This window comes from Perca fluviatilis, chromosome 14 (genome assembly GCF_010015445.1).
Source record: "Perca fluviatilis chromosome 14, GENO_Pfluv_1.0, whole genome shotgun sequence".
NCBI classification, from domain to species: Eukaryota; Metazoa; Chordata; class Actinopteri; order Perciformes; family Percidae; genus Perca; species Perca fluviatilis.
Window position 1 is genome coordinate 33,048,045 of NC_053125.1, and position 26,004 is coordinate 33,074,048.

The following is a 26,004-nucleotide window of genomic DNA, read 5'->3' on the forward strand; positions in this document are numbered from 1 at the left end:
CCAATTCAAGCAATGACAATAGATCTGGTGAGCGCCTATCGCCACATCTTTATATACGGTCTATGATCGCTACGCAGTAACTTCAGCCGCTAATTAGTTAGCTTACATTGCAACTTGTTTAACTTTAACTTACAGGTGTGTCAACATGCAGCGGCTATGCAAAAAGGAAACGAGATGAATGAGGACATAAACGTCAACATAAATATTCCCAAAGAAGCCATTCACCGTGTCTCACTTCACCGTCAACGGAAATGTTCAGTTTAATGTGAATTAGAGCAGCCGATAGCCCGCTAGCTCACTACAACGCTTCAGCTAAAAATGTTTTGTCAATTCCTGCAGTGATTAAAACAGCAGCTGGGTATTTTGTCCACCACGGCAGCACCCCATAAAATATACATCTACTACCACAGCCCGTAAGGTGGTGTTGCGTAAGAGACGAAGGGTTGCATTAAACAGCTACAGAGTTAATGTTGCTATGGACACAGGATTCCTACCGTAGAGACGGAACGGACTATTTTCTTTAACACAAGAAATACAATTGTTTTTAAATAAATAAACTACTTTTTAAATCAACATTGTGTGTCAAATTATTGATTTATTTGGTAGGTAGCCATGTAATAAGCGGGATAATGTAGAATGAGGCGGTTGTTATAGCGAATACAACCCAGACAGGGTGATCAGGACTTGAATCAGGTCTTGAATCAGCCTACATTCTCTACATTATCCCTTACTCATTCAAACCTTTTTCATTTCTTTGAAGCAATTTTTACTAAAGTAAATATTCTAGTTCTGTAAAAGGTAAAGTTAATTTGAAGAGAATCTCTCTCCTCCTGCGCTCCAGATAATACATATCACAGACTCAGATATACAAACCCCTCCACCACCACAATGGGTGGGGGGGGGGAGGGGGCAAACCACATAGCAGATCTGCATATGACCTCACACCCACAGAAGTAATGAAAATCAATTTATACATACAGGACATGAGAAACCAGTCAGCTGTTAAGAGCTCTGGGAGTTGTCGAGGAGCTGATCGGCCGAAGCTTCATCAGCAGCAGCAGGTTGTCCTGATCTCCTCTTCTTACATATTTTATATATCACACCAACTACTGCAACAGTTAAGGCCTTTTTATAGTTGTGCGTCGGCTCTTGCCGTAGCCTTAAAAAGTGGCCTGATGTTTATACTTGTGCGCTGGTGTGTGCGTCGAGCCGCATATGTGTGTGTGTAGGGAGTGTGTGGTAGAGAGAAGTGAGAGAGTGCTGGCGATTACCTTCGGGGCTTCCGAGGCGATAGCGACTCTAGAGTCTAGTGGGAAATACGTAGCAGGATAAGTTAACCCTCTCCTTGATTTCATGTTGTTTATGGAGAAGAAGAACCAGGAAATGAGTCGGGAGAAATGCAACACTACCAAGCCACGGCCGAGCTACGTGCGTCGCTGCGACGTGAAGTTACATTTTTCGAGAGGTGCACGTCAGGCTAACCTCTCGTACGCCGGACCCTGCGCCGTCGATTTGATGCACAACTGTAAAAGGGCCTTTAGAAAAAGACCGACACCTGCCAGAACGTATATAAGATAGTCTCCTTTCTTGGAACCTGAAGATGAAACAACATATGAGTCAGTAGATGTGTGGATAGTGGAGCAGCTTTCATCCTCTCTGATGTTTGAAACTGCAGCTACAACCTGATACTCAGAAAAACTCACTGAGAGAGACTCACTCACCTGCTGGCTCTCTAACCTGCAGACGGATGATTCTGATTGGCTCAATGCCTCTCTTTTTACGTGTTGAACCATCAGTTTTAACGCGACACTCGTATGTTCCGTTGTCATCGATGGTCACATTCTTCAGAATTAAAGACGCGTCTCCGTCCTTCAGATCTCTGTCCACCAGCTCCACCCTGTCCTTAAAGGATGGATGCTGGTGGGTTGGATCCAAGTGTCCATCTCTGTAATAGAGGACGTTATCTGGCTTCAAGTCAGGTCTGCTCCACTCTACAGCTCTGATGGAGGAATCAGCAACCTGACATGGCAGAATAACATCATCTCCAGGATCCACTGTTACCTCAATCAGGTCTGAAAAACAATAATGAACAATAGTAATCAATAAAAGTCATGGTATTCCTAAAGACCTCCATCAGGTGTAACACATGTTAATTATTAGAGATATCACAGGACTTTATTACCACGAGGTCAACACATGAAGAAGCTCCTCACTGAGTTACGTGCTAACATGACTCATCAATAGTTCAGATCTAATCCTTCAGGAAATGTTTAATATTAGATCTGATCTCTTTCATAGTCAGTGTCTCTCACCCCTAAAGACCATTTTATGTTCCTGAGTTAAATCTATGCCAATGCTACGTACGTAGGTATGAGATACCAAGCATGAAGTCACCTCTCAATAAATGTAACTACACGTTATGTTCCCCGTTATCTGACATTAAGCATGTTCTGCTTCATCAAGGCATATTGTAAGGAAAAAGCTTAACGTGGTTTTATTATCTAAACAACGATCAATCATCACCAAATTTCTCTCTCATGTTGCTCCTCATAACCACTGAAAACTGTCAAAAAAATCTAACCCAAAGTCTTATTATTATGGACGTCAGCACTCTACCACTATATTTTTGAATTAATTGGACTGTCTTCGATTTTTTGACAGTATTCAGTGGTTATGAAGAGCAATATGAGAGACCAATTTGGTAATCATTGATCATTGTTTAGGTACATTAATCAACGTTAAGCTTTTATCTCGCCATAGGCACCAATGAAGAAGACAACGTTAATGTGAGATAACTTCTATAATAAAAGTATTTTGAAACCCCTACAATGCTTTTCATTTTAAGACTTAGGGCAACCTCATTTCTCTCATCACGTAAGCCTAGCTTAAGCACACAAACCTAAATTGGGCTGGAACAACTGGTTACCTTTGCCTCAATAGCCTAAGCATGATCAAATCTTATGAAATTACCTGAACATTGTTAAATGGTTCAGATGTCAGACGCAGTTACCTTTACACTTAAGACAAATGTGTAAAAGAAAACACGTATTAAACACTGCTCCAAACGTGTTATTGTGATTTACTTTCTGCACTGCCTTGATAACATTTTGTATTGAGTTGCTGTGAAACAACTTTGGACTTGATCTAAAACAACTTACAAGAAAAGTATAAAAATAGGTATAAAAATGCGCTTTTTAAAATTGTGAATGTGGCTAGCAAGATAGTGGGTGTGAAGTTTAGTAGCCTTACAGACATTTTTAACAAACAGATTTGTGTCAGTTGCTGTTGATAGGTATACACGGCATCTGGACAGGCTTGGACACAGCTCAGAAACCAGTAGGTGGAACAACCAGAAGGCACACAACACTGGTGTATCCTTGTTTGTCAAAGTTATTCAATGCAGATGGTCTTCTAATTAATTACTCTGAATTTTTGTCCATTCACATATTTTGGCATTTGCAATGCATAATAAAGCCACAACCATCTTTAGGATTGTCATTCAGATATGAATTCAACAGAATGTAGGCTACAGTCTCTCACACAAATTATGTGAGGTGTCTGATGTGCAGTGGGACAGAAAATGGCTCTTGATAATGTAAACTGTTACTGTAAAGTGTTACTGATACTGCCGATGAAATAGAAAACTGTTTTGTAGTAGACGAAATGCTGTTGTAACCGTAGTATTAATGGACATGTACTCTTGTGTAAGGTGTATCACTTTGCTTTTAGTCCTGTAGGTAAAATATAAACATAAAATGTCATTATGAATGACATTATTGTTGAATTGTGTGAATTATTGCAACTCATTCTATTCTTTTATATTAGATATTTATCAAATAGTAAGTAATAAAGGGGGAGAGCTCTTTGGCTGCATGCTTTCAGTTTTAAATGTTTATAATTCTTTTCTTTGTTTGAATATTTTTTCTCTTTCTATACTGATCCTTTTTCTTCATATTTCTAAATTAATGTAGGGTCAATGCTGAGATACGTACAAGGAGGAGCACATGGAGAAGAGGAAGATACAGACGACAAGCAATCATCTACAAGCAGTTGAGGCACACATCAACCCCAGCAGGTCTGTAGACTCCACACAACACGCAAGACCACAACAGAACATCAGCTGCTAGGCAGCAAGCAGAGATGGTTGAAGCTAGGTAGCATAGGTAGCTAGCAGGTAGTTTGCTAGCAAGCTATCGTAGCTTCTGTATCTTGTGAAATTAACCACTTATAAACAACAATCCGTGTTGATACAAGCATCAATGTTCGCCAACAAAACATGTAATCAAACAAATGCACAAGTAGCCTAGCTGCCTGGCAAGGCTTTACATTGAAATCCAATGTCCGAACATGCTAGCGATTGGCCTGTCAGATAGCTGAAATGTTTGCGTGTTTAAACTAACATATACGGTGGTCTATTTAGTGGTGTATGTGCCCTGACTAAGTTTGTGTGTCATACAAATAACAATTTGTGTTGATATAAGTACCAATGTTCATGTAGAAACATTTTAATCACATACAAATTTTCATGATACAGCTCTGATAACGTCTTCATCAGACTTTTGAGTGGTCCTCATTTGAATAAAGTTAAACTTCCGTCAACTTTGTTTTGCTTGCCTTGGCGATTCGCTCTCTTTTCGCCCAATCAGGGCAAATATTGTCTCCATTCAACCTCAATGAGAGCAAAGTGAATTTTTGCTGTGTGGAAACCTACCGTTTAAACACTCTTGATATTTGTAATTTTTGTAATTGCATGAACTGCTAAATTATTAAGTATGTTATTTGTTATATTTTTAGTTTTTTTACTCTTTCATATTCTATGTACCTCCTAACACCTGGTATATATTTATTTTTGAATTTGTCATTGTACTTGATTTGCAATAAAAACGCACCAGAGGCCTGTACTACGAAGCAAGATCAACATGTCCTGGATTTCTTTCAGTAATCCGGATTCACCTAACCTAACAACCGCGGTACCGCATAAACTGTACTACGACGCTGGTTATCAACTAGTTCAGTCAACTTTGGGTTTCCCAATCCAGCGGCGCGCACGTTCACATAAAAGAGGCGGTGTTTGCGCACTACGACCAATCACAAACATCTACCAGAGCCGCATGTTATATATAAAAAGAGCTAATTATAATTCTCCATAAATATGAAGAACACAGACACGGTTTTACAGGCAAAACGCAATACAGTCGCTGCTTCCTAAAACAGGAAGGAAATCTGGCAAAAAAATAAATAAAAATAGCCGACGCTGTAGATGTTTAAATCACAACGCTTATTAATATCACTTCCCCATCAGTCAGGACCAAGATCTGACCATAATTACACTTGTTGCTTTCCATAAACTGTCGTTGCTTTAGCCTATTATTTCAGTTGCAACCCTGGCAGTGGGAAGCGATCGTTAGAGCAAATAAAACATTTAAAAACATAATTCAAACCGATGTGCGCATTGGCGACATCACACGGCTCAAGAAGCCGATACGTAATTCACTCCCATTAAAATATATAGGCTATATTTCATAAAAATACCCATGTTAACGGGGTTGTTGGTTGTGAGAGCCATTTGGGTTTATGCTGATTATGTGTTGCTGTTAAACCTCCCGCCACTAGGGGTAGCTGGGGCGCTGTCCTTTGAGTTGGAACAGAGGTGATTTAATCAATGCCGAATTGGGCACAGGTGGTGGAAGGAGAAGGGAGCAAACAGTTTTTGACCGTGCAACATATGGTATGAGAAGGAAAAGTGGAATTAATGTGTTTGTGTTTTAATGCTTACACATACAAATGGACTCTATGTATTGGAACTGTCTAAGTGTACAATAAATGCTTACTGGTGAAGCTTGACATTGGCTCACATAGTGCACGCGTCTTAAATAGTTCAATTATCCACCCAGCAATCGTAGTGGACGTTTTTTGAGTAGCAAAGGGTCCCTACATTGGTCTCTAAATATTTTAACTTTTATGAGCGCACCCCTCTCTCTCTCTCTCTCTCTCTCTCTCTCTCTCTCTCTGCACCGAGGTCCGCCTGATCTTCTTTAAGAACGGTGATGCCATTATCAATCGAGTATTGATAACTGCTTTAACACCGGTTGATATCTGATCTCCAACTTAACCTGCTCCCGACCAGGTTAGGTGTTCAGCATGAGTTACCACTGCGATTGAACCCGATAACAACTAATCCACCTTCGTAGTACAGAAAATCCTGGGTTGAGCCTGAAGTTAGCTCGTTAACGCCAAATCCTGCATCGTAGTACAGGCCTCTGGTGAGGTTATATTAATTCAGCCAATCACAACACTGCACTGACAATTACATTTCACACCCTCCCTCCCTGGCTTTTATCACCCTGCTCACCTCATCCTTCCTACAGTCTATGGTCGCTCCCTTTCTCTCTCTCTCTCTCACCTCCTCCACCCGTGTTCACGGATATCGGAAAAACATTTTTCCCAGTGAAAATGTCATCATTCATGTCATTTCCTGTGGTAATTAGATGTTGGAAACTCGGGCTAGATTTTGCTGACAGTTTCCCAGTTGGTGACTTGTTGTTGACAACTGATGTTTGGAGGCGATAATAAATAAACTGTTTATTGTGGTCATAACATGTTTCAAATTATTCATAAATAGGCCCATGTATAAAACAACCGCTTATCTGTGTTTTTTCCCATTGGTTGTCCTGCAGAAAACACACACACACACACACCTGTCGATGTGCTGTTTGGATGCTCGCAATAACAAAACAGCAGCAAATCTTTTGTTATTGTGGCCTCCATGTTTTCACACACCTGATGCTCTCGGCTATGGCCAACCGTTGGTGGCAGTCATGCAAAAAGTCTCTCTCTCTCTCTCTCTCTCTCTCTCTCTCTCTCTCTCTCTTTCTCTCTCTCTCCATGTTTAGGCAACAAGCCGTTGTAAAAAACTGCGCAGTTGGTCAAACAGTCTGAAACAGCCCGATCACTCTATTATATTTCAAGTTACTGACAAAGATGAACACAACACTTACAACAACACAAACCCATTACTGTGTAAGGAAATACCATTAAATGTGCACTATTCATACTTAAATACAAATACATACAAGCCTAAATTTGAGAATTATTTTTAGTCAGACATTTACTTACAAAAAACTGAACTTGACTGTAAATTAAACAGATGATCATAATGATAATACTTTATATCGTTTTAAACACATTCACATTCCTTTCAACAAGATGACATCATTATATATTCAAAAATCTTTAAAGTCTGCATGAATCTTTTCACAATAAAAGCTGATATTTACCCGAAGCAGCTTCAGACAAAAGGAACAGCAGCAGCATTAAAGCAGCCATGAGATCTGACAGAGAGGTGACCTGCAGTCGTCTCTGTATCCCGAGACTGTTCTCTCTGGCAGTATAATATAGTAATATATATTTAAATAATTTCCTCAATGCTAAGACTATCGTGTTTGTCTCCGTCAAGTCTTGATGCATCAAGATTTTGACGCTGCAATAGGGAGGGATTGGTAGACAGTAAGGTTTACATTTGCACAAGAGGGTGTGACTAAGCGCAGGTTACAGGAGGAGCTGAAACTGAAGGAGAATTCAAAGCTAAAGTACTTTAGGACTGACTTGGCACTCTGAATACTTGAATATATTTTGCAAGAGCAGAAACTGAAGGTTAACTTATTAACATAAGAGGGTTATTAGAAATAACTTCTGTAATACACATGATATGATATTCAGGCTCTTAAGAAAATATACGCATTACTACTTATTTATCTCATTGGTATAAACAAGGTTGATAAATACAAAGACCTGTCACTGTAACACAATTCAGTTAAACAGGCACACATACTACATCCTCCAAAACTATTACACAGTTGAATTAACACAAACTGAACATTATTCATGAAAGTTATGATGTTCGAGGATGCATTGCATTACTGTTGTATTAGACTTCATTCTAGCTGTACCTAATAAACTGGAAACTGAGTAGTGCAGTGGATCACTGCTGATAAGAAATACTAATGTTGGCTCCATCTCCATCCTATGGACAGATCTGAAGCTCTCCCTGGTCCACGTGGCCCTCTGCCCTTTCCAGGTTTGGCTCCTTGCACCCCGGGGCTAAGTCAGCTGTACAGCTAACCAAGCAGCTGACAAGTTCGGGATCGGGCTCAGGCAGAGAATCTAAACTCTACCGCTATGACATTTTTTTTTTATGTTGTCTTGGTTAATGTCAAGTTGTCATAGCAAAGACATCGGGGGCAGCCCAGGTGGTAGACTGGTCATCTACCACCTGGAAGGTCAGTGGTCCCTGCAGTCTACATGTCTAAGTGTCCTTGGGCAAGACATCAGTGTGTGAATAGTGTGTTAACCTCTTTGAGTAGTCAATAAATTAAATAAAGCACTATAGAACTGCAGTCCATTTACAGTAACATCTTCATAATGCTAATGTTGCATTACGAGTTTCATAATTTAGTAAATGACACTCAAGTCCAAAGACATGCAGGTTCAGTAGATTCTCAAAGGTGTGGATTCATTTATCTGCATTTATCTTGTGGCTGTCCAGCTGGGCCCCACTCCTCATCCAATAAACTAGATCAGTGATCTTCAACAGGGGGTCAGTGACTCCTACAGGGTCCTCAGAGTCATTGCAGAGGGGGGGCACCAAATTATTGTTGAATAACTTTTGGAAAGTTTCTTCCCCCAAAATTGAAATAGACCCGAAAAATACACTAACATGAATGCAACATTTTATTGGAATAGATAAATCGGCCTATTCGTAAAAAGAAAAACAGCCGATAACTGTTAGCCACTATGGTAGCCATCACTATGGTAGCCATCACTATGGTAGCCATCCACAGATACAGTTCAGCTAAAGGACTCACTGTGCCTTCCACATGTATGTTTGACATTAAAACAAGATGATATATGAATACATAAATAGTAGCTTAGTATTGCAGGGCACCATACTAAACATTATGGTAGGCCTAGTTTATCATGCAACATACAATATATGTAGTCGGAGGTCCCTGCTCGTGTCTCTTTCAGGTTAGGGGTCCTTGGCCTAAAACACACTGAGGACCCCCACTGAGCTAGATGATACTGAGATTCTGATAACAGCTGTTCACAACCTGTTATTGTGTTCATTTTGATGTGAGCTGTTCCATAAGTTTGTTTTTATCTAATATTTTCTGATGTTCGAATACACAATAAAAAAAAACATTTCCTGATAACTCGAACAGTGACACGTGACGAGGAAGGAGGTCGTTACGCTGGGATACAGAACAGACCCAAATGCAATGTTCAACAAAATCAGGTTTATTTAAACAAAGAAAAGGAAGGAGGTGTGGGGAGGAGGACGCCAAAAACAGGAGCGAGGACACAAGGGCTGGGGAAGTATGACGAAGGTTGTTGGTGGTGCTGCCTTCTCCAGAAGGTACGGCATGGTCCAGCCAGAAGCCCGGGGGTAGGGAGTGAGCAGGTCTGCGATGGCCGAACCCGTTGACTGCTGCTGTGGGTGGAGACAGTGGCGCAAAAAATGGGTATGCACTATATGCGGCGCATGGGCGCAGCACCATGGGGGCGCCAAAGCGATGGTAAAAAAAATAAATGTTAAAAAAAAATATATATTTTTTATATGTAGCTTCTTTTGTGAGTTTCTAAATCATATCTGTTTTTCCTCAATGTTACATAACATTGATTCCATCATAGAATATTGACATAGAAGAGGGAGCTAGATAGAAGATATTGAAGCGCAAATTCATAATATCGCGAGCGGGGGCTGTTGGGGGCTAAAAATAGAAAAATAAAGAGTAGCATGTCAATGGATGCAAACAGCAGTTAAATAAGTGGACGGTGAAAGGCAACAGGTAGGATTTAAAGTATGACGTCTGTGCTTGGAGGCTTGCAAATATTCATGTTATCAGACTAGCTAGCGTCTGCTAACACTGGGAATGTAGCAGCCAGATGGGGGTTTATAGCTAGCTTAGAATATGCAGAAGTGAGGTTGCTGAGCTGAAAATTATAAGGTAGCATGTACAATAAATGACAAGAATCTAGAAAACATAACTAATGCTATAACTCTGGTTTAACATGGAACCATTAATATATTTTGTTTTACTATCAGCTGTCAGACATACCGTATTTTCCGGACTATAAGTCGCATCCGGAGTATAAGTCGCATCAGTCAAAAAATGCGTCATGAAGAGGAAAAAAACATATATAAGTCGCACCGGACTATACGTCGCATTTATTTAGAATTTTTTTTTTTTTTCTGTCAACTACACAATAGCACACAGAACAACTAGCTACCAGGGCCGGGCTGGAGTATTAAAGGGCGTTGACCGTAAAGGCAGGGCGCTGCGGCCCCTCTAATTCCTCCAGCTCTGGCCATCTGGCTTTCAGCCCACGATTAGCCGATTAGCTTTCTTTGATTTCTTCATTGCAGTAAGAGTAATCTTTTCGCCAGTCTCCCTCACAAGTTTCTCCCTCATTTCAAACTTTCTTTCTGCTGCTCGATTGCCGTTTTCGGCTGCATATTTTACTACCTGCAGTTTGTTATCTCTTTTCTTTCTCAGTTGTCTTTAGGAGCAGCATTCTATTTGTCACAAGCTAGTATAGAGCGCCCTCTCGTGGCTGTAGACAGTAATGTTTTCAGTATGAATTAACATGTAAAAACATGTTAAATTATATACATTTTGATATATCGCACCTGACTATAAGTCGCAGGACCAGCCAAAGTAGGAAAAAAAGTGTGACTTATAGTCCGGAAAATACGGTACATGCTATAGTTACATCTTTTAGGTGACATGGAAGCTGTAATACAGGACACATCTCTCTCTCTCTCTCTCTCTCTCTCTCTCTCTCTCTCTCTAAAAAGGTCTGTGATAAGTTCATGTTTGTACTTTTCAAAATCCAAAATGTGACTGAAATTTCAACAGGAGCACAACCTTACTGCATAAAAGTTGTGTTATCTGATACCATCACTAGGCTGATTTAAGAATTTAATTTAGGCTGCTATATTTAACAGTGAGTTCATTTTATTCAGGTGTGAGGATGGTGGATCAGGAAAAACAGGGGAAGGCAACAGGTAGGTCTAACATTAGGTGGAAGCGTAGGGTGAGCCACTTGATACCAACTGATTAATTTCTTAATATTACTAATATGGAACAACTAATATGGAAAATCAATTACATAATGCTTGTTTGACAATATGTCTTAGTGGAGAAGAACACAGGCAAGGAGTGAATGAGACAGACATGAGGTCGGTAGTCGGTCTATCAAGTAGAGTTGAAACCAGTGATGACATCAGGTAGGATTTTTATTAGTTAGACCACACAAAACTAAATGTCCAGTATGGTTTGAAGTTCTGTTGACCAATGCATTCACCTCATTCAAAGTGAACAGAAACAAAATAAAACTACCAAAAGCCGTCTTGGTTCATCTTTCCACTGTTCCAACAATCACCACTCTGGTTTGGTTGAAATAAACCCTTAATTCAGTGGTTTCCAGCAAAGATCACAGGGGGGGCGCAAGTCTTTATCTGGTTTGAGGTTGAGGTAAAAAAAAAATTTGCTCATGTTAAACAAATTATGATAATACACTAGAATATATAATGTATACAAAAGTCTGTATAAAAACTATATATTTTTATTCTCGCTTAAAATTGTTGGCTGGCTACTAAGTAGGACAAACCTCCGGGACCTCTTAACCTGGGACCCTTGCTGTCATCAGGTCAGCTGCTAGCTGCTATCTGTCAGCTGTTAGCTGTTAGCTGCTAGCTGCTAGCTGTCAGCTGCTATCATCCTCGTCTTTCCTGCCGCCACAGCATCACTATTTTATGAATGAAACATGGCGGAGAAACGTAAAAGTGCTGATAACTCCTCTGTATCAAAAAAGAAAGTAAGGCTCTATCTCGAGAGTTTCCTCAACTTAAGTTTCAGGGGGGGGGGGCTCAGGTTTTCTTAGACCACTCTTGAACCACTGCCTTAATTCACCCATTTACATGTGGAAATATGCTGGCTCTATACACGCTAAAAGTCCTGATTAGATTGAGTCTGGTGGGTTTGGTGATGGTGATTTCTGAGTTGTTTAATGTTAAACATAAAGGATCTTACTCTTTAAAACTAACCCCCTCGATAAAGCAACAAAAAAGCGCAAAATGTTTGGGAAAAAGCGCCAAAAACCTTGAAAAAAAGTGCCTAAAACGTGTCACACACACACACATAGCAGAAAGAGACAGTTCAGCTTTTATTCTAAGTGCACATGGGCACACACACGTTTCCTAGCAACCTTCCTCTGAACAGTACCATCCATCACTGAGAGTGTGTTGTTGAACTCACCTGTATGAACCTGAAGTGGAGGATCATGTTAGCCACAACCAACATGCACCTGTTGGAGAAGTAACATGGCAGCAGGTGTCTTCTTCTTCTTGGCGAAATACCGCCACCATCTGGTGTGGAAGGTGGATTAGGATAGCTAATATTAGGCTGTGGACAATCGTCAAAAACTAAACTAAAATAATATTTGATTAAACCCATTTTTTTTGTTCTTTTGTAGAATATTTATTAAATCACACTGTATTTATCTTAAGTTTTGAATCAACTGCATTTTTTCTTTCTCATGTTTCTGAATGGTGTTTGATTTGCATCACTTGTGGCTAGTATAAAAGTGTCTAGTGTTAATAAATAAAGATGCCAATCGTGCTGAGGCTTTGAGAAGAAAGAAAGCATGGTGTAATGCAGTCTGACAGCCAGCAGGAGGCAGCTTTCACTCTGTTCTCCAGACGATCATTTCACTGGAAAGTCTCATTACCTCACTCAGCATCTCTATCAGTGCTCAAACACTGATAGTTTTATAGTATGTTGGAGAAGAATATAAATATTTCGATCCAACAACTTTGGATCTTGGGTTAAAGTGTCTCTTTGGAACGTACATTTGTCTCAGTGAGGGTAAACATTGGGGAATATTTTATTCAACAAGAATCAAAACATGGAAATATATATAAATTTTCATGCCATGGGACCTTTAATAAGAGTATAGTGTGACGGTGCAGAGAGAAAAGAGTTAATAAAGTAGACTGAAGTCAGTCAGTGCTCAGTGTGCAGGTTTGTCTGATCAGTTAAGATGGCTGAGTTCAAGCTGAAAAATATTTGGAATTAAAAACATCTAATGTTCGTCTTACAGGGACAGACCATGCAGTGTTCAGTGAGAGAAGGAGGAGATTATCATGCTGCTGCTGCTCAGAGACAGGCCTGATGTTAATGTGTTTCATAGGTAAACGCACTCAAACGATACCTTTCCTCCCACTTTGCACATTAAACTGTCCTAGCCCAAAACACGCTGCTTAGGGTGTAATTATGAAGGATTTTATTGCAGGATTGGAGTGTTATTGTGGCAGACTTCTCTATTGACTTGTCTGTGTGCAGCAAACTCATGGAAAAAAAAGATGCACATACTCTGTACCTTGCATGAGCTGACCTGCTTCTGCAGCAGCCAGACGCCCTGAAACAGGAAACTAAATTAAGAACATCGCGTCTCTCTTAAAGCAACAGCACAGTCAGTATTTGAATCTCCAGATCAGATCAGAGTTTAGCCTCAATATTTTGAAGTTAAAATGGTTTTATCATTGAGTAACTTGCTCAAACTATGTTTGGGGTTAGGGTTATACAACCTATTCATCGGGCCGGACTGTTGCACTGGACAGATATTTAAAAGATTAGTTCATGTTTGACTCACTTCACACTGAATAAATTACCTTATGTGGAGTCTAAACTGAGTTACCGTGACTGTGATACAGGGTCGTTTTTTGTTCCCCCTAAAGAAACCACTTCCTCTGTTTCAATCACTATTCTCAACAGCTTTGCAGTTTCTCACGCATCAAGAAACCATTACAGGAAGCTTCCTGGAAAAACCCCAGACAACCTGCAAGAGATCACAATGTGTTGTACAAGTACTCAATTAATGTTATGTACTTTTCATGCCACTTTCTACTTCTAGTCAGAGTGAAATACTCTGTACTTTTTGCTTGGTTACGTGTATGAAATTGTGAAGGTGTCCCTTTGGGCTCTGGGTGATTGTGATGCCATTTCCGTGTATATTTTTTTTTAAAGCATCAATACAGGTTACAGGACAAAGAAAGAATTCCAAGGTTGTGCACGATGGCTCTTATTTCTACCATAAACTGGACTGACCGGTGACACTGTCAGTAAGAACCAGTGGCCTTTGAAACATTGTTTATATGATAAACAAATAAAATGATTAGGTAAAGTCAGCCAGTCAGCCAATCTCCACCCTGAAGCCCAGAAACCCCTGTGTCTGGAGAAGCTCTAACCCCCTCCCCCCCCATTCCGAGCTCATTCTAAGTCCTATGGTGGCTGAACCCGAAATAAGCGATGACTTCGTCCGTGAGAGTTCCTTACAGTGTAATAATAGTTTTACATTATTTTGGTACCATAAAATTGCTAACATCCGCTATTGGGTTCCCAAATGTGTAATATGTAAGCTAATGATAGTAAAGTATCAGTGCTATTGTTATGTATATTGTACGAGATTAATAGGGTAAGGCAATGTTTACAGCGTAGGAGAGAAGAAGTGGAGGATTGTGTTTTTAATATATTTCTCTGAGCAGTATAAATAATGTCAATGAAACCGAAATGAGCTCTTGGTGTCGCCATTGTTTACTCGCAGCTTTTCTAGCTGTAGCTTGTCAGTGTTACAACTCCATTATGTGAGTTGTCTGCCAGGGAAATCACAACATATATGATTACGTTTATGTTACAAGGTAGACAATCCTTTTTCTTCATTGACACAAGGAAAAGTATGTTTGGCTTTCCATAATATATATAAAGGGAAGTGTATGTTAGTATACGACACATGAGAAAGCAGCATTACTGTAAAAACGTGTTGGACAAAGATCTCTTGAGCTGACACCAATGATTCTGTCATATTCAGATCATAGTCTCTCAGGATTATATTGCCCTGTACACATTTATATCATCCTGTACACATTTACTTTTTCCTGTACACATTTACTTTGTCCTGTACACATTTACTTTCGGTCAACTGTAACTTCAATATGAGGTTGGATATTTGGAGCGGCTTTATTTGTGTTCAAAGAATAAAAAAGCACAACAATGAATATATAAAAAGTAACAACTCAGGGATCCAAATGTAGAAAAATAAAGATTTATTAAAATAAGCTAAAAGAGTTTAAAGCGCATTAAGGGATCTAAATGTTAAAACTGAGTTATAAACTTCCATCATGTCTCTGATCATTATTATTTCATCCATTCATTCATATTAAATAATTATCAACTGATTTCAAATCTCATCACTTTGGTATAGTTCACATTTCATAACATTTCCTTTTGACAAACATCATGGAAATAATACTTCATAGATAGTAGGCTCGTTCGAGATGAACTGTGCCTCGCCTGTAAAGCGGACGAGAGCAGGCGGCAGCAGCCGGGGGCGGAGAAAAAAATCCTACCTGTGTCTACCTGTGTCACAGAACTGCGGACGCCTTGGTCTCGTGAGATTATCGTTGCCCACGTGTGCATGACATCAGAGCAAGTCGGGATTAAGTCGGACACAAATCTAACCGGCATGCATTGGGTGCCGATCGCCGGTGATCAATTCTGCGCAGATCTGGCTCATCTCGAACGAGCCTAGTAATCCAGTTTAAGGTCTTATTTAGAGACAGACTCGTCGCTGTTCCTCTGAAATATTCTGAGCTGCATCAGCTGATTTTATATTTACAATAACAACAATATTCACAATGTAATCAACTATATTCAAGGTTAATTTATTTTAAATCATTAGCTGAAAATATCACATTCTTAGCAGGCAATACACGGCATATGGCCGAGCAGAAAACAATCATTTAAAATTCTCTCCATATAAAATGTATTCTTACCAAAACACCCTAACAGATGTTGAAGAGCTCTCTACACTTGATTATAAGATATTTGGTGGGTGCTCCGTCTGCTGATATTTCAAACTAAAGAAACATAATTTCCAGTTGAGAGCTTGCAGGGATACAGCTCAGTGTAGAGTAGATTATTGTTACATACATAATATTATCAAATTTAATCTATTTAATGGAGAAAAGCATTTCTGTGTATTACTGCTGAGTTGATATTGTCTGAACATCTCTATGTTCTTCATTCAATCATCACTCCGCTGTTAAACATTTTAACACATTTGACTTTTATCTGAACACATTTTTGAATATCGAGTAATTTAGTTTTTACTTGAGGAAAATGTATTTAAAGTAAAAGTAATTTGAAGTGGGTCTCTCTGTCTGACCCTCCTGTGAGACCATCTCCTCATGGGAGACCCTAGAGGATCTCAGAGCTCCAGATAATACAGATCCCCGACTCAGATACACAACCCCCCCACCATGATGGGCGGGTGGGGGGGGCAAACTGACCAAATAGCAGATAAGCTCATGACCTCACACCCACAGCAGTAATGATAGACATGTTGTATATACAACACATGACAAAACAGTCAGGTGTAAAGAGCTCTGGGAGTTGTTAGATGAAGTTATCGGCTGATGCTTCATCAGCAGGTTGTCCTGATCTCTTGTTCTCACGTCTTCTATATATCAGGACACCAACCACTGCAGCAGCTACAAGAAGCAGTCCACCGGCTGCCAGTCCAACGTATCGGCCTACAGGAGAGGAATTTCCTGAAGATGAATAAAACATATGAGTCAGTAAATGTGTGGATTGTGGAGCAGCCTTCATCCCTCGGACAAAAAACTTCCACCACTAGGTGGCGCTATAGCAGAGATACGAGTTTGGCCCTATAACTCCCAAACCATACATCACACATTAAAAATACACATATCCACGCGTTACCTGAAATCCCATTTCCACCTATACTTTTATGCGTGAGAATTAGCAATTTATTGTAAACCTACTTTTTCTAACTCCACCTAGACCAAGCGACCGATCGGCACGAAACTTGGTAGGTAGCATCTCCAGACCGATCTGACAAAAAGTCAAAATATTTTTTAGCGGATGAAAATTGTGCAAATCACGGGCAGAAAAGTTTGTCATACTTTTGCCGTATCTTGGCCAAAATAAATGCTATCCTCGCGAAACTTTAGATTCTTGTTTGTCATGAACCTCTGCGGCTCCAAAACAAATTTGGGGGTGCTACAAGTGGAAAAGTTTATATCTCAGGAACCGCTCATCCGATATTTTCGAAATTTTGAGGGTATCATCAGTCCTAGGGCTTACAGTGGAGTACTGATTCGTCAAAGTGGGGGTGGCCTATGGGACCCAGATTTGGATTTACCACTTGCACTAATGTGAGCAACTTCAAATTAACAGTGTCAATGTACAATGGGTCATGGACCTCACCTACCAAAAATTACACATGTGGCGCTATAATGTTTTTTTCCTTTAACTTCCACATTAGAAAACCTTACATTCCCGTGTTCCTTGAATCAAGCTTCATCACATGATATAGGCCACGCCCATTTTGGCTTAAATCTTTTTCGCAATGTCGCACAAAACCAACTTTTTTGAACTTGTCCTAGGCCGTGCGACCGCACAACACCTGGTACATAGCATCTCCAGATGGACCTGACCAAAAGTTATTAAAATAATTTTGCTATGTTAAAGTATGCGCATTTGACGAACAAACAAATTTTCCTAGCTAGCTGCCACGCACATATCATATCTCGGCCAAATTAAATGTTATCAGCAAATACTTTGAGAACATTGTTCAACATCCCACTGCGATGCTCTGTACTAAATTTGGTGAATATCAGCCATTAAGGGGAGCTATAATTGTTTGTTTTGTCCAATAAATCAATGCATTTAAATGGGAAATCTCTGCCACAGTAAATGCTACCAACACAACTTGTGATGCTTGTTTGTCATGACGATCTTAGGCTCTGTACCAAATCTGGCGAAGATCAGCCATTAGGGGGCGCTATAATCAATGATTATGTGTTTTGGCAGATAACGCATGCAAAGGGGACATTTGTGATTGATTGCAATTTCTCTGCCGTAGTAATTGCTATCAACACAAAACTTAATTTGGCGAAGATCAGCCATTAGGGGGCGTATTAATTAATATTTAAAATAACATTCTGGATGTCTAAAATTAAAATTATGACTATCAACAACTAAACTGTATCTGAAATTGAAGTTCTCCCTCCTAAGAAATCCGTTTTCAAATATGTAAAATTTTATTTCTTGAGGAAGAATAATGTTTTGGATATCTGAAATGATCATCGATCAAAACATTATAATGACAAATTTTTTACTTTATCTAAGCACATTTTTCAAGTGTCAATTTTCAAGTCATTTTGTTGTTACTTGAGGAAAGTTTATTGAAAGTGAGAAGTACTTTAAGTTTAAGGTAACTTGTCTTCCAGTACTTTTACACGAGTAAAATATTCTCTAAATGTTAAGATCTTTTGAACAGATTCTCTCTTTGTCTGACTCTCTGGGACCAACTCATCATGGGAGACCCTAGAGGAGCTGCAGCTACAACCTGATACTCAGAAAAACTCACTGAGAGAGACTACCTCACCTGGAACCTGCAGATCGATGATCGTGATTTGCATAGAGTCAACGGTTATAACTAGACACTTGTATGTTCCTCTGTCGTTTCTGCTCACATTCTTCAGAATTAAAGACACGTCTCCGTCCTTCAGATCTCTGTCCACCAGTTCCACCCTGTCCTTAAAGGATGGATGCTGGTCGTCTGGATGCTGGTCGTCTGGATGCTGGTCGTCTGGATGCTGGTCGTCTGGATGCTGGTCGTCTGGATCCAAATATCCATACCTGTATAAGAAGACGATATCTGGCTCCAGGTCAGGTCTGGTCCACTCTACAATGCTGATGGAGGAATCAGCAGCCTGACATGGCAGAATGGCATCCTGTCCAGGATCAACTGTTACCACAATCCGGTCTGAAAAACAATAAACAATAGTAATCAATAAAATTCATGGTATTGTTATGTGTGACTGCAGCACCACGTTGGTTTAAAACATCTATTTCCTATTGTTTCCACAGCACATCACAGACAAGCTGTTTTAACATTTAGTAGCTATACTGGATATATATTGCAGATATCCGTATTTCAATTCTTCTTATTCAAAAAGAACATGTCGTCATTCTTCCTCGGTCACTTTTGTTATTCATGGTTTTCAATTTCAGATATCCCAAAAAAATCAGATATCCAGAAATGATTTGTAGATTTCTGTTTCTCCTTAACAACAACAACAACAACCTTACTCATCTCTGTCTATGTCTGACTCTCTGGGACCAACTCATCATGGGAGACCCTAGAGGAGCTGCAGCTACAACCTGACACTCCCTGAGAGAGAACCACTCACCTTGGTCTGGAACCTGCAGAAGGATTCTCATGGTTTTGATTGGGTCAGAGTCGGTGTCTCCCTTTGTACGTGTTGAATCACCGGTTTTAACTCCACACTCGTATATTCCAGAGTCAATGATGTTCACATTCTTTAGAGTTAAAGACACATCTCCATCCTTCATATCTCTGTCCCTCAGCTCCACCCTGTTCTTAAAGGATGGATGCTGGTCGTCTGTATTCAAGTCTCCATCTCTGTATAAGAGGACGGTATCTGGCTTCAGGTCAGCTCTGGTCCACTTTACAAGTCTGATGGAGATATCATCAGCATAACATGGCAGAATGGCATTTTCTCCAGGCACTGGTATCACAGTCATGTCTGAAAAACAATAACAATAGTAAAGAAAAGTCATGGTACTTCAAAGACCTCCATCATTATTACTATATACTATACTATATATCCGATTTAAAAATTGTAATGACTTATTTTTTACTTTTATCTAAGAACATTTTTCAACTGTAAATTATTGAGTCATTTTGTTTTTACTTGAGGAAAGTTTATTGAAAGTAAGAAGTACTTTAAGTTTAAGGTAACTTGTCTTACCGTACTTTTACAGGAGTAAAATATTCTCTAAATGTTAAGATGATTTGACCTGATTGTCTCTCTGTCTGACTCTCTGGGACCAACTCATCATGGGAGACTCTAGAGGAGCTGCAGCTACAACCTGATACTCAGAAACACTCACTGAGAGAGACTACCTCACCTGCTGGCTCTGGAACCTGCAGACGGAAGGTTCTGATTGGCTCAGAGTCAGTGTCTCCCTTTGTACGTCCTGAACCACCTAGTGCAGCTCGACATTCGTATGTTCCAGCATCGTGTATGTTCACATTCTTCAGAATTAAAGACACATTCCCATCCTTCAGATCTCTGTCCACCAGCTCCACTCTGCCCTTAAAGGAGTGATGCTGGTCTTCTGTGTCCAAGTGTCCATCTCTGTATAAGAGGACGGTATCTGGCTCCAGGTCAGGTCTGCTCCACTTTACATCTATGATGGCGGAATCAGCAGCCTGACATGGCAGAATGACATCATCTCCATGGTTCACGGTTACCTCAATCAGGTCTGAAAAACAATAATAAACTACTATTATTAATAAAAGGTCATGTTGTTTCAACAGTTCTCTAGAGGTGTGTCCCTACACATTAAACTGTTACATCTGTATTAGGGAAATTAATCACTTTATCCGCTATATATATATACCAACACACATAACTCTATCCAAATCCAAAACCACTATACCTAGACTAGGTATAGTGGTTTTCAATGTGGACCTTGTTCAAAGTTGTCATCATGTAAAAAAACAACAACAGTAAAATCTCCCTTCATTGTATTTTCACAAATAGAATAAACCTTTCACAAATTTGAATCTGTGTTTTCAAGACTCTTTAGCCTCTCTGGGATAATTTTAGGTGTAGTGGTTTTGGATCTGGACCTGGTCTTATGTGGTCTACATATGAAGAAAAACAGTGAAATATCCCTTTATTGTGTTCTCATAAAGACAATAAAGCTTTCATGAATCTGAAACTGTGTTTTAGACATAATTCATAATTTACCTTAATGACTAACACTCAATCAATACAGTAAGAGGTTAAAAAAAATGGAAGATCAGTGACTCAGAAATGGAGTTCCTGCTGAATCGGGTTCAGAATCTTATATATTTACCGGCGCAAATAACTCCGGGGTAACTTCAGTAAATAGGCCGCAAACAAAACATCAGATGAAGTGATTATTTTCTCTAATACAGATTATGCTTAGGTAAATAATAAAATAGTCATGTAAAAAGAAATTTAACCGATGTAGCTATTTCTCCATGAGTCCGCTATGTTAGTGATAATAACATTACGTTACCTAGCTTGTTTGGTAGCTAGCTAGCCTGCTAATTCCACCCACCGTGCTTTAGTACTAACGTTTGTAACGTTTCATTGTTGACAGAAAATGAACTGAATAAAGTCACAACCCATCTGATGATAGCAATGGGTTTTCATCACTTCGATATGTGTGTGAATGAAACATTAAGCTGTTTACTTTTACTAATCTAGCTAGTGTTCACCCGGATGGCTAGTTAGCTAATGTTAAACTAACGCTAACATCAGCTAACGTTAGCTTGCTGAGGCTCGGTTCCGCACCGCGGTGAAGATAGTTTAATGTTTGACATTCGTCAGTTTTCGCAGATGTTAACTTCAATAGCTCTGTGTCAATACTTCGATTTCCCCCAGTTTCAGGGTATGTTTGTCAGGGTTAGTCAGGAAAGACTAGGCCTGGACTCAAATGCAGTTAGAGGTGATTTATTTAAACAAAAAGAGTCCTACACAAAGTGTCATCTGGAAGGTAGCCAGGCAGGGACAAATGGAAAAACAGAATCCACAACAGCACAGAGAAGAACATCCAACAGGAAACACAGCAACAGGAAACAGGGCAAACAGAAAGAAATGATCCAATACCAGACAAAGACAACACAGAGACTAAGGGCGTTTTCACACATACCTCGTTTGGTCCGGACTTTCAGACTTTTTAGTTTGATCCGAACCAAAATTACAGGTGTGAAACCTCCCCCGGACCACGGTCCAGATCAAAAGACCAAATTTTGGTCCGATAAAAAGAGGTGGTCTCGGTCCGGACCAAACTGAACCATGGTCCGGTTCGTTTGTAGCGTGAAAGCATTTTTTGGATGGTTCGGACTTTCGGACCAAATACAAGAAGCTCTGGCAGGCTCCCCTTGTGTTACAAGACCGGGGAAGCTCCCTTAAGGAACAGGTGCTTAGTGAGAGAGAGAGAGAGAGAGTGACTGCGCTCAAAGAAGAAAGCTGTCGGCTATCAGAGCAGAGAATACATCATCAGTTTATTTGTTAAGTGGTAGTAAATGTACAGTGTAGGTTTCAGTTTGTCTCTGAATAAATGCTCCAGAAAGAAAGTTCCCATATCTTGCATCTCAACATCACAACAAAAGGGGAGAGCAGCGGTCAGTTGAAAAAACTCCGACACAGAGAGAGGGACGGGGATGCCCGCCTACAAACCAATCAATTATAATTATCTGGAGACGCAGCTCACGTATGTGATGACGGCAGGACGTAGTTTTGTCACGTATAGATCTTTAGTGCGCTTGCAAAACTGCAGTGTGAAACCAAAACTTACCAGATCAAATGTATACAATGTAACAAAAACATGAACCTTGGTTCGGACTTTCATGTGTGAAAACGCCCTAAATAAACCAGGTAATGAGGACTAACAAGGGACAGGTGACACAAGGCTGGGCAAACAGGTGAAACACATTAGGGCAATCACAGGGGAGGGAAAACTGAAGACAGGAAGTAAACTAGACAAGACAAGGGAGACAAGACGGACTTCAAAATAAAACAGGAAACAGAACATAACAGAACTCACAATCATGACAGAACCCGACAAAGACACCCGAAAAAGGCAAACCGGCCCAGGGAGGGCGGAGGGGGACAGGAGGAGGGACGAACAGATGAACAAAAAAGTCAAATGGGGCTAGGGAACGGTGAGGCCACACGGGACAGGGGACAGAAAGGCCTCCGAGAACAGAGGGCCAGCATGCCTGCGGACTGTGTGGGGGATGGGGATGGGGATGGGGTTGGGTGCCGGGGTGCGGTGACGGTGGTGGCGGGGCCGAATAGGGGCGGGGGGTTTCATTTCCTTGTTTTGGTGACTGGGGCATCGATGCGCGGGCTGCTGCGTTGCCGTTGGCTGGTGGCTGGATTGGACACAGTGGTTGGGGTGCTGGCAGCTGTGGAGTGTGGCTCTGTTTCCCTGTTGGGGAGTCCGGCACTGGGACATGGCAGTCTGCGCTGTTCAGTTTATTGCTGAACACAGAATTTAATATTCTGATGGGGCGTGGCCTCAGTACACAAGGAGGCCCTCTGGCAAGGTTGTCTTGTCCCAAAAGCACAACAGGTTAGCCTCTTTGGTGTGCTGTGCATTTTCTTTGTAAATATGTTTTTACATATTGTTTTAAGTAATTTTTGTTAAATTGATAATCTTTAAATATGCATTTTATGGACTATAGGTCACTGATGAGGATGCTAAGGGATTTTCTAAAGACTTTTTCACAAACTAACAGCTGTAAAAGTTGTGATAAGATGTCTGAAACATTACAGGTGGTTTGATGTCAATATATTAAGAAATGAGAAACGTGTTGAAATAATAACCTTTAAATATGCATTAAATAGCCAACAGATCAGGGATATTGATAAGGTATTTTCAAAGTTTTTCCACAAACTAACAGCTGTGAAAGTTGTGAGAAGATGTCTTAAAAATATTACAGGTGGTTTGATGTCAATATAATCATTAATAAGAAACCTACTAAAATATTTTTTTTAAATATACACTTTATGGACAATAGGTCCCTGCGGAGGATGCCAAAGGATTTGCTAAAGACTTTATCACAAACTAACAGCTGTGAAAGTTGTAAAAAGATGTCTGAGAAATATTACAGGTGGTTTGATGGCAATATATTCAGAAATTAGAAACCTATTAAATTGGTAACCTTTATATATGCATTTTATAGTCAATAGATCAGTTATGCGGATGCTAAGGGATTTGCTAAAGACTTTTTCACCAAATAACAGCTGTGACATTTGTAAGAGGATGTGTGAGACCTATTACAGGTGGTTTGATGTGATTATATTCGTAATTGTGGAACCTACTGAATTGATAACCTTTAAACATGCATTTTATAGACAATTGGTCACTGATAAGGATGCTAAGGGATTTGCTAAAGACTTAAAAACAAAATAAAGGCTGTGCAAGTTTTGAGATGATGTTTGGAAAATATTACAGGTGGTTGGATGTCAATATATTCATTAATGAGAAACGTGTTGAAATAATAATCTTTAAATTTGCATTAAATCAGGTAAGGTATTTTCAAAGGATTTTTCTTACAAACTAACAGCTGTGAAATCTGTGAGGGGTGGTTTTACAGGTGGTTTCATGTCAATATATTCATTAATCAGAAAATGGTTGAAACTACTATCGTTATTGGTAACTATAGCCTACATCTCTATTTATCTTTATATATTTTTACTAATTCAAAAGGGTGAAATGTTTAATGGCTCTCCCTCTCTTTAATGGAAGTGGTTTGAGATTTCTATGTTGTAAAACAAAAAAGTTAATAAAGATTAAAATGAGTGGCGTTGCAATTTTACGATGGTCCCTAACTACCTCTATAGTTAGGGACATAATTCAGTTCTTTGCGCTCTCAAGTGCGTGTCATTTTTGGTGATTTTGAGTTAAAAATAACTGTGATAAGTCTGTCTAAATTAGCTCTCCAACATGCCCTGAAACTGAGTGCAATCTAGGCTTTGACCTATTGAACGTAACATCCGTGAAAACCGACGAATGTCAAACATTAAACTAAATTCACCCCGGTCTGTTCAGCATCATCTGTATTACAGAGAAGAATCTCTTCATCCAATGTTCAGAGAGAATTAAACAGCTTTCCAGACTACTGACTAGAGTTCAGCAACTACACAGAACATATACAACTACTATATCAGCTGTATTATTTCTGTCCCAGTCAATAACTGCTCTTGAGAAATGTGTTTAGACGAAATGTACGCCCATGACGATAAAACATTTAATGTCTAATGTTACATAAAACTTATCAATAAAAGCTGATATTTACCAGAAGTTGCTCCAGAGAGAAATAACAACAGGAACAGAAATGGAGCCATAAGCTGAGAGAACGTAGATCCACCGTTTATCATTTACAGAGAAAAGAGGAAATGCGGCTCCGATCTAGCATCTACTACAGAAAAAGGGAGTAGGCGTTTCTCAAAGTATGGGGGCAGAGGTGTCAAAAGTATTCACATTCATTACTCAAGTAGAAGTATAGATAATAGGGTTTGAAAAGACTTTTGTAGAAGTTGAAGTATCAACTCAAGCTTTTTACTCAAGTAAAAGTGTAAAAGTAATGGTTTCAAAACTACTTAAAGGAATATTTCACCGCTGGAAAGCTGAATATATCTTTAAATTGGGTCACTTATGTAGTAGAAATGTGAAATCTTTTTTTAAATTGGTGCCTTCTAGGCCGAGAAAAGACAGAAAATGTGTTTTGGTCTTATATGGATGAAAAACACCAACTCCCAGAATGCACCTGCTTCGTTGCTTTGAGTCCACTCCCAAGCCACGCCTACCGCTTGTCAGACCCGGACAGACCGACAGAGGCATTCAACTCAACTCAAGCGTGTTTTATTGTCATATCAACCATATACACGAAACAACGTTTCATCGTGACTCAAGTGGTGTTACACATTTAACATATATAAAAACGACATTATATAAAAACGACATACGAAACAGGCTACATTTAGTACACACACGTTATAGGCTCCGTAAAGTTCAGCCAACGCATACTAGCATTAGCGCTTGGTGGGCTGTAAACACCGAGCATAAACACAGCCGTGAATTAGTGTGTAACGTAGAATGGTCGGCATTTAACAGTCACAAACTCCACCAGCAGTTAGCAGTTAAATGGATACAAATCACCACATTTCTGCGCCACTCGGTGTTAACACAGCCCACCTCTTTTACCTGGCGACAGAGCATCTCTATCTCGGAGGGCTAGCAAGCCTGGTAGCTGGACAGTCCGGTACACTATTCAGGCAGG

The 26,004-nt window shown here is 39.8% G+C and overlaps 2 protein-coding genes across 2 annotated transcripts; both read right to left on the reverse strand.

Annotated features, from left to right (window-relative positions):
• Window positions 1–1,314: 1,314 nt before the first annotated feature.
• On the reverse strand, window positions 1,315–7,456 carry LOC120572924 (coxsackievirus and adenovirus receptor-like). The gene is made up of 3 exons (XM_039822448.1): window positions 7,278–7,456; window positions 1,722–2,072; window positions 1,315–1,594 (listed from the first exon to the last, which is right to left on the reverse strand). The coding sequence occupies exons 1-3, from the start codon at window positions 7,324–7,326 to the stop codon at window positions 1,473–1,475; spliced, it is 522 nt and encodes a 173-aa protein (XP_039678382.1). The 5' UTR covers window positions 7,327–7,456; the 3' UTR covers window positions 1,315–1,472.
• A 7,695-nt stretch (window positions 7,457–15,151) lies between these two features.
• Window positions 15,152–25,091, reverse strand: LOC120572785 (coxsackievirus and adenovirus receptor-like). The gene is made up of 5 exons (XM_039822223.1): window positions 25,021–25,091; window positions 20,085–20,441; window positions 19,343–19,699; window positions 18,535–18,915; window positions 15,152–16,672 (listed from the first exon to the last, which is right to left on the reverse strand). The coding sequence occupies exons 1-5, from the start codon at window positions 25,067–25,069 to the stop codon at window positions 16,518–16,520; spliced, it is 1,299 nt and encodes a 432-aa protein (XP_039678157.1). The 5' UTR covers window positions 25,070–25,091; the 3' UTR covers window positions 15,152–16,517.
• Between the last annotated feature and the right edge of the window lie 913 nt (window positions 25,092–26,004).

What these genes read in the sequence shown, in the direction of transcription:
- LOC120572785 (XM_039822223.1), bottom strand. Translation starts at nt 25,069, where the DNA reads ATGGCTCCATTTCTGTTCCTGTTGTTATTTCTCTCTGGAGCAACTTCT. An exon ending in GCAGGTTCCAGAGCCAGCAG is followed by an intron (nt 19,700 to 20,084) that starts GTGAGGTAGTCT and finishes ATTGTTTTTCAG; the next exon opens with ACATGACTGTGATACCAGTG. An exon ending in TCTGCAGGTTCCAGACCAAG is followed by an intron (nt 18,916 to 19,342) that starts GTGAGTGGTTCT and finishes ATTGTTTTTCAG; the next exon opens with ACCGGATTGTGGTAACAGTT.
- LOC120572924 (XM_039822448.1), bottom strand. Translation starts at nt 7,326, where the DNA reads ATGGCTGCTTTAATGCTGCTGCTGTTCCTTTTGTCTGAAGCTGCTTCG. An exon ending in TTTGTCTGAAGCTGCTTCGG is followed by an intron (nt 2,073 to 7,277) that starts GTAAATATCAGC and finishes ATTGTTTTTCAG; the next exon opens with ACCTGATTGAGGTAACAGTG. An exon ending in GCAGGTTAGAGAGCCAGCAG is followed by an intron (nt 1,595 to 1,721) that starts GTGAGTGAGTCT and finishes TTTCATCTTCAG; the next exon opens with GTTCCAAGAAAGGAGACTAT.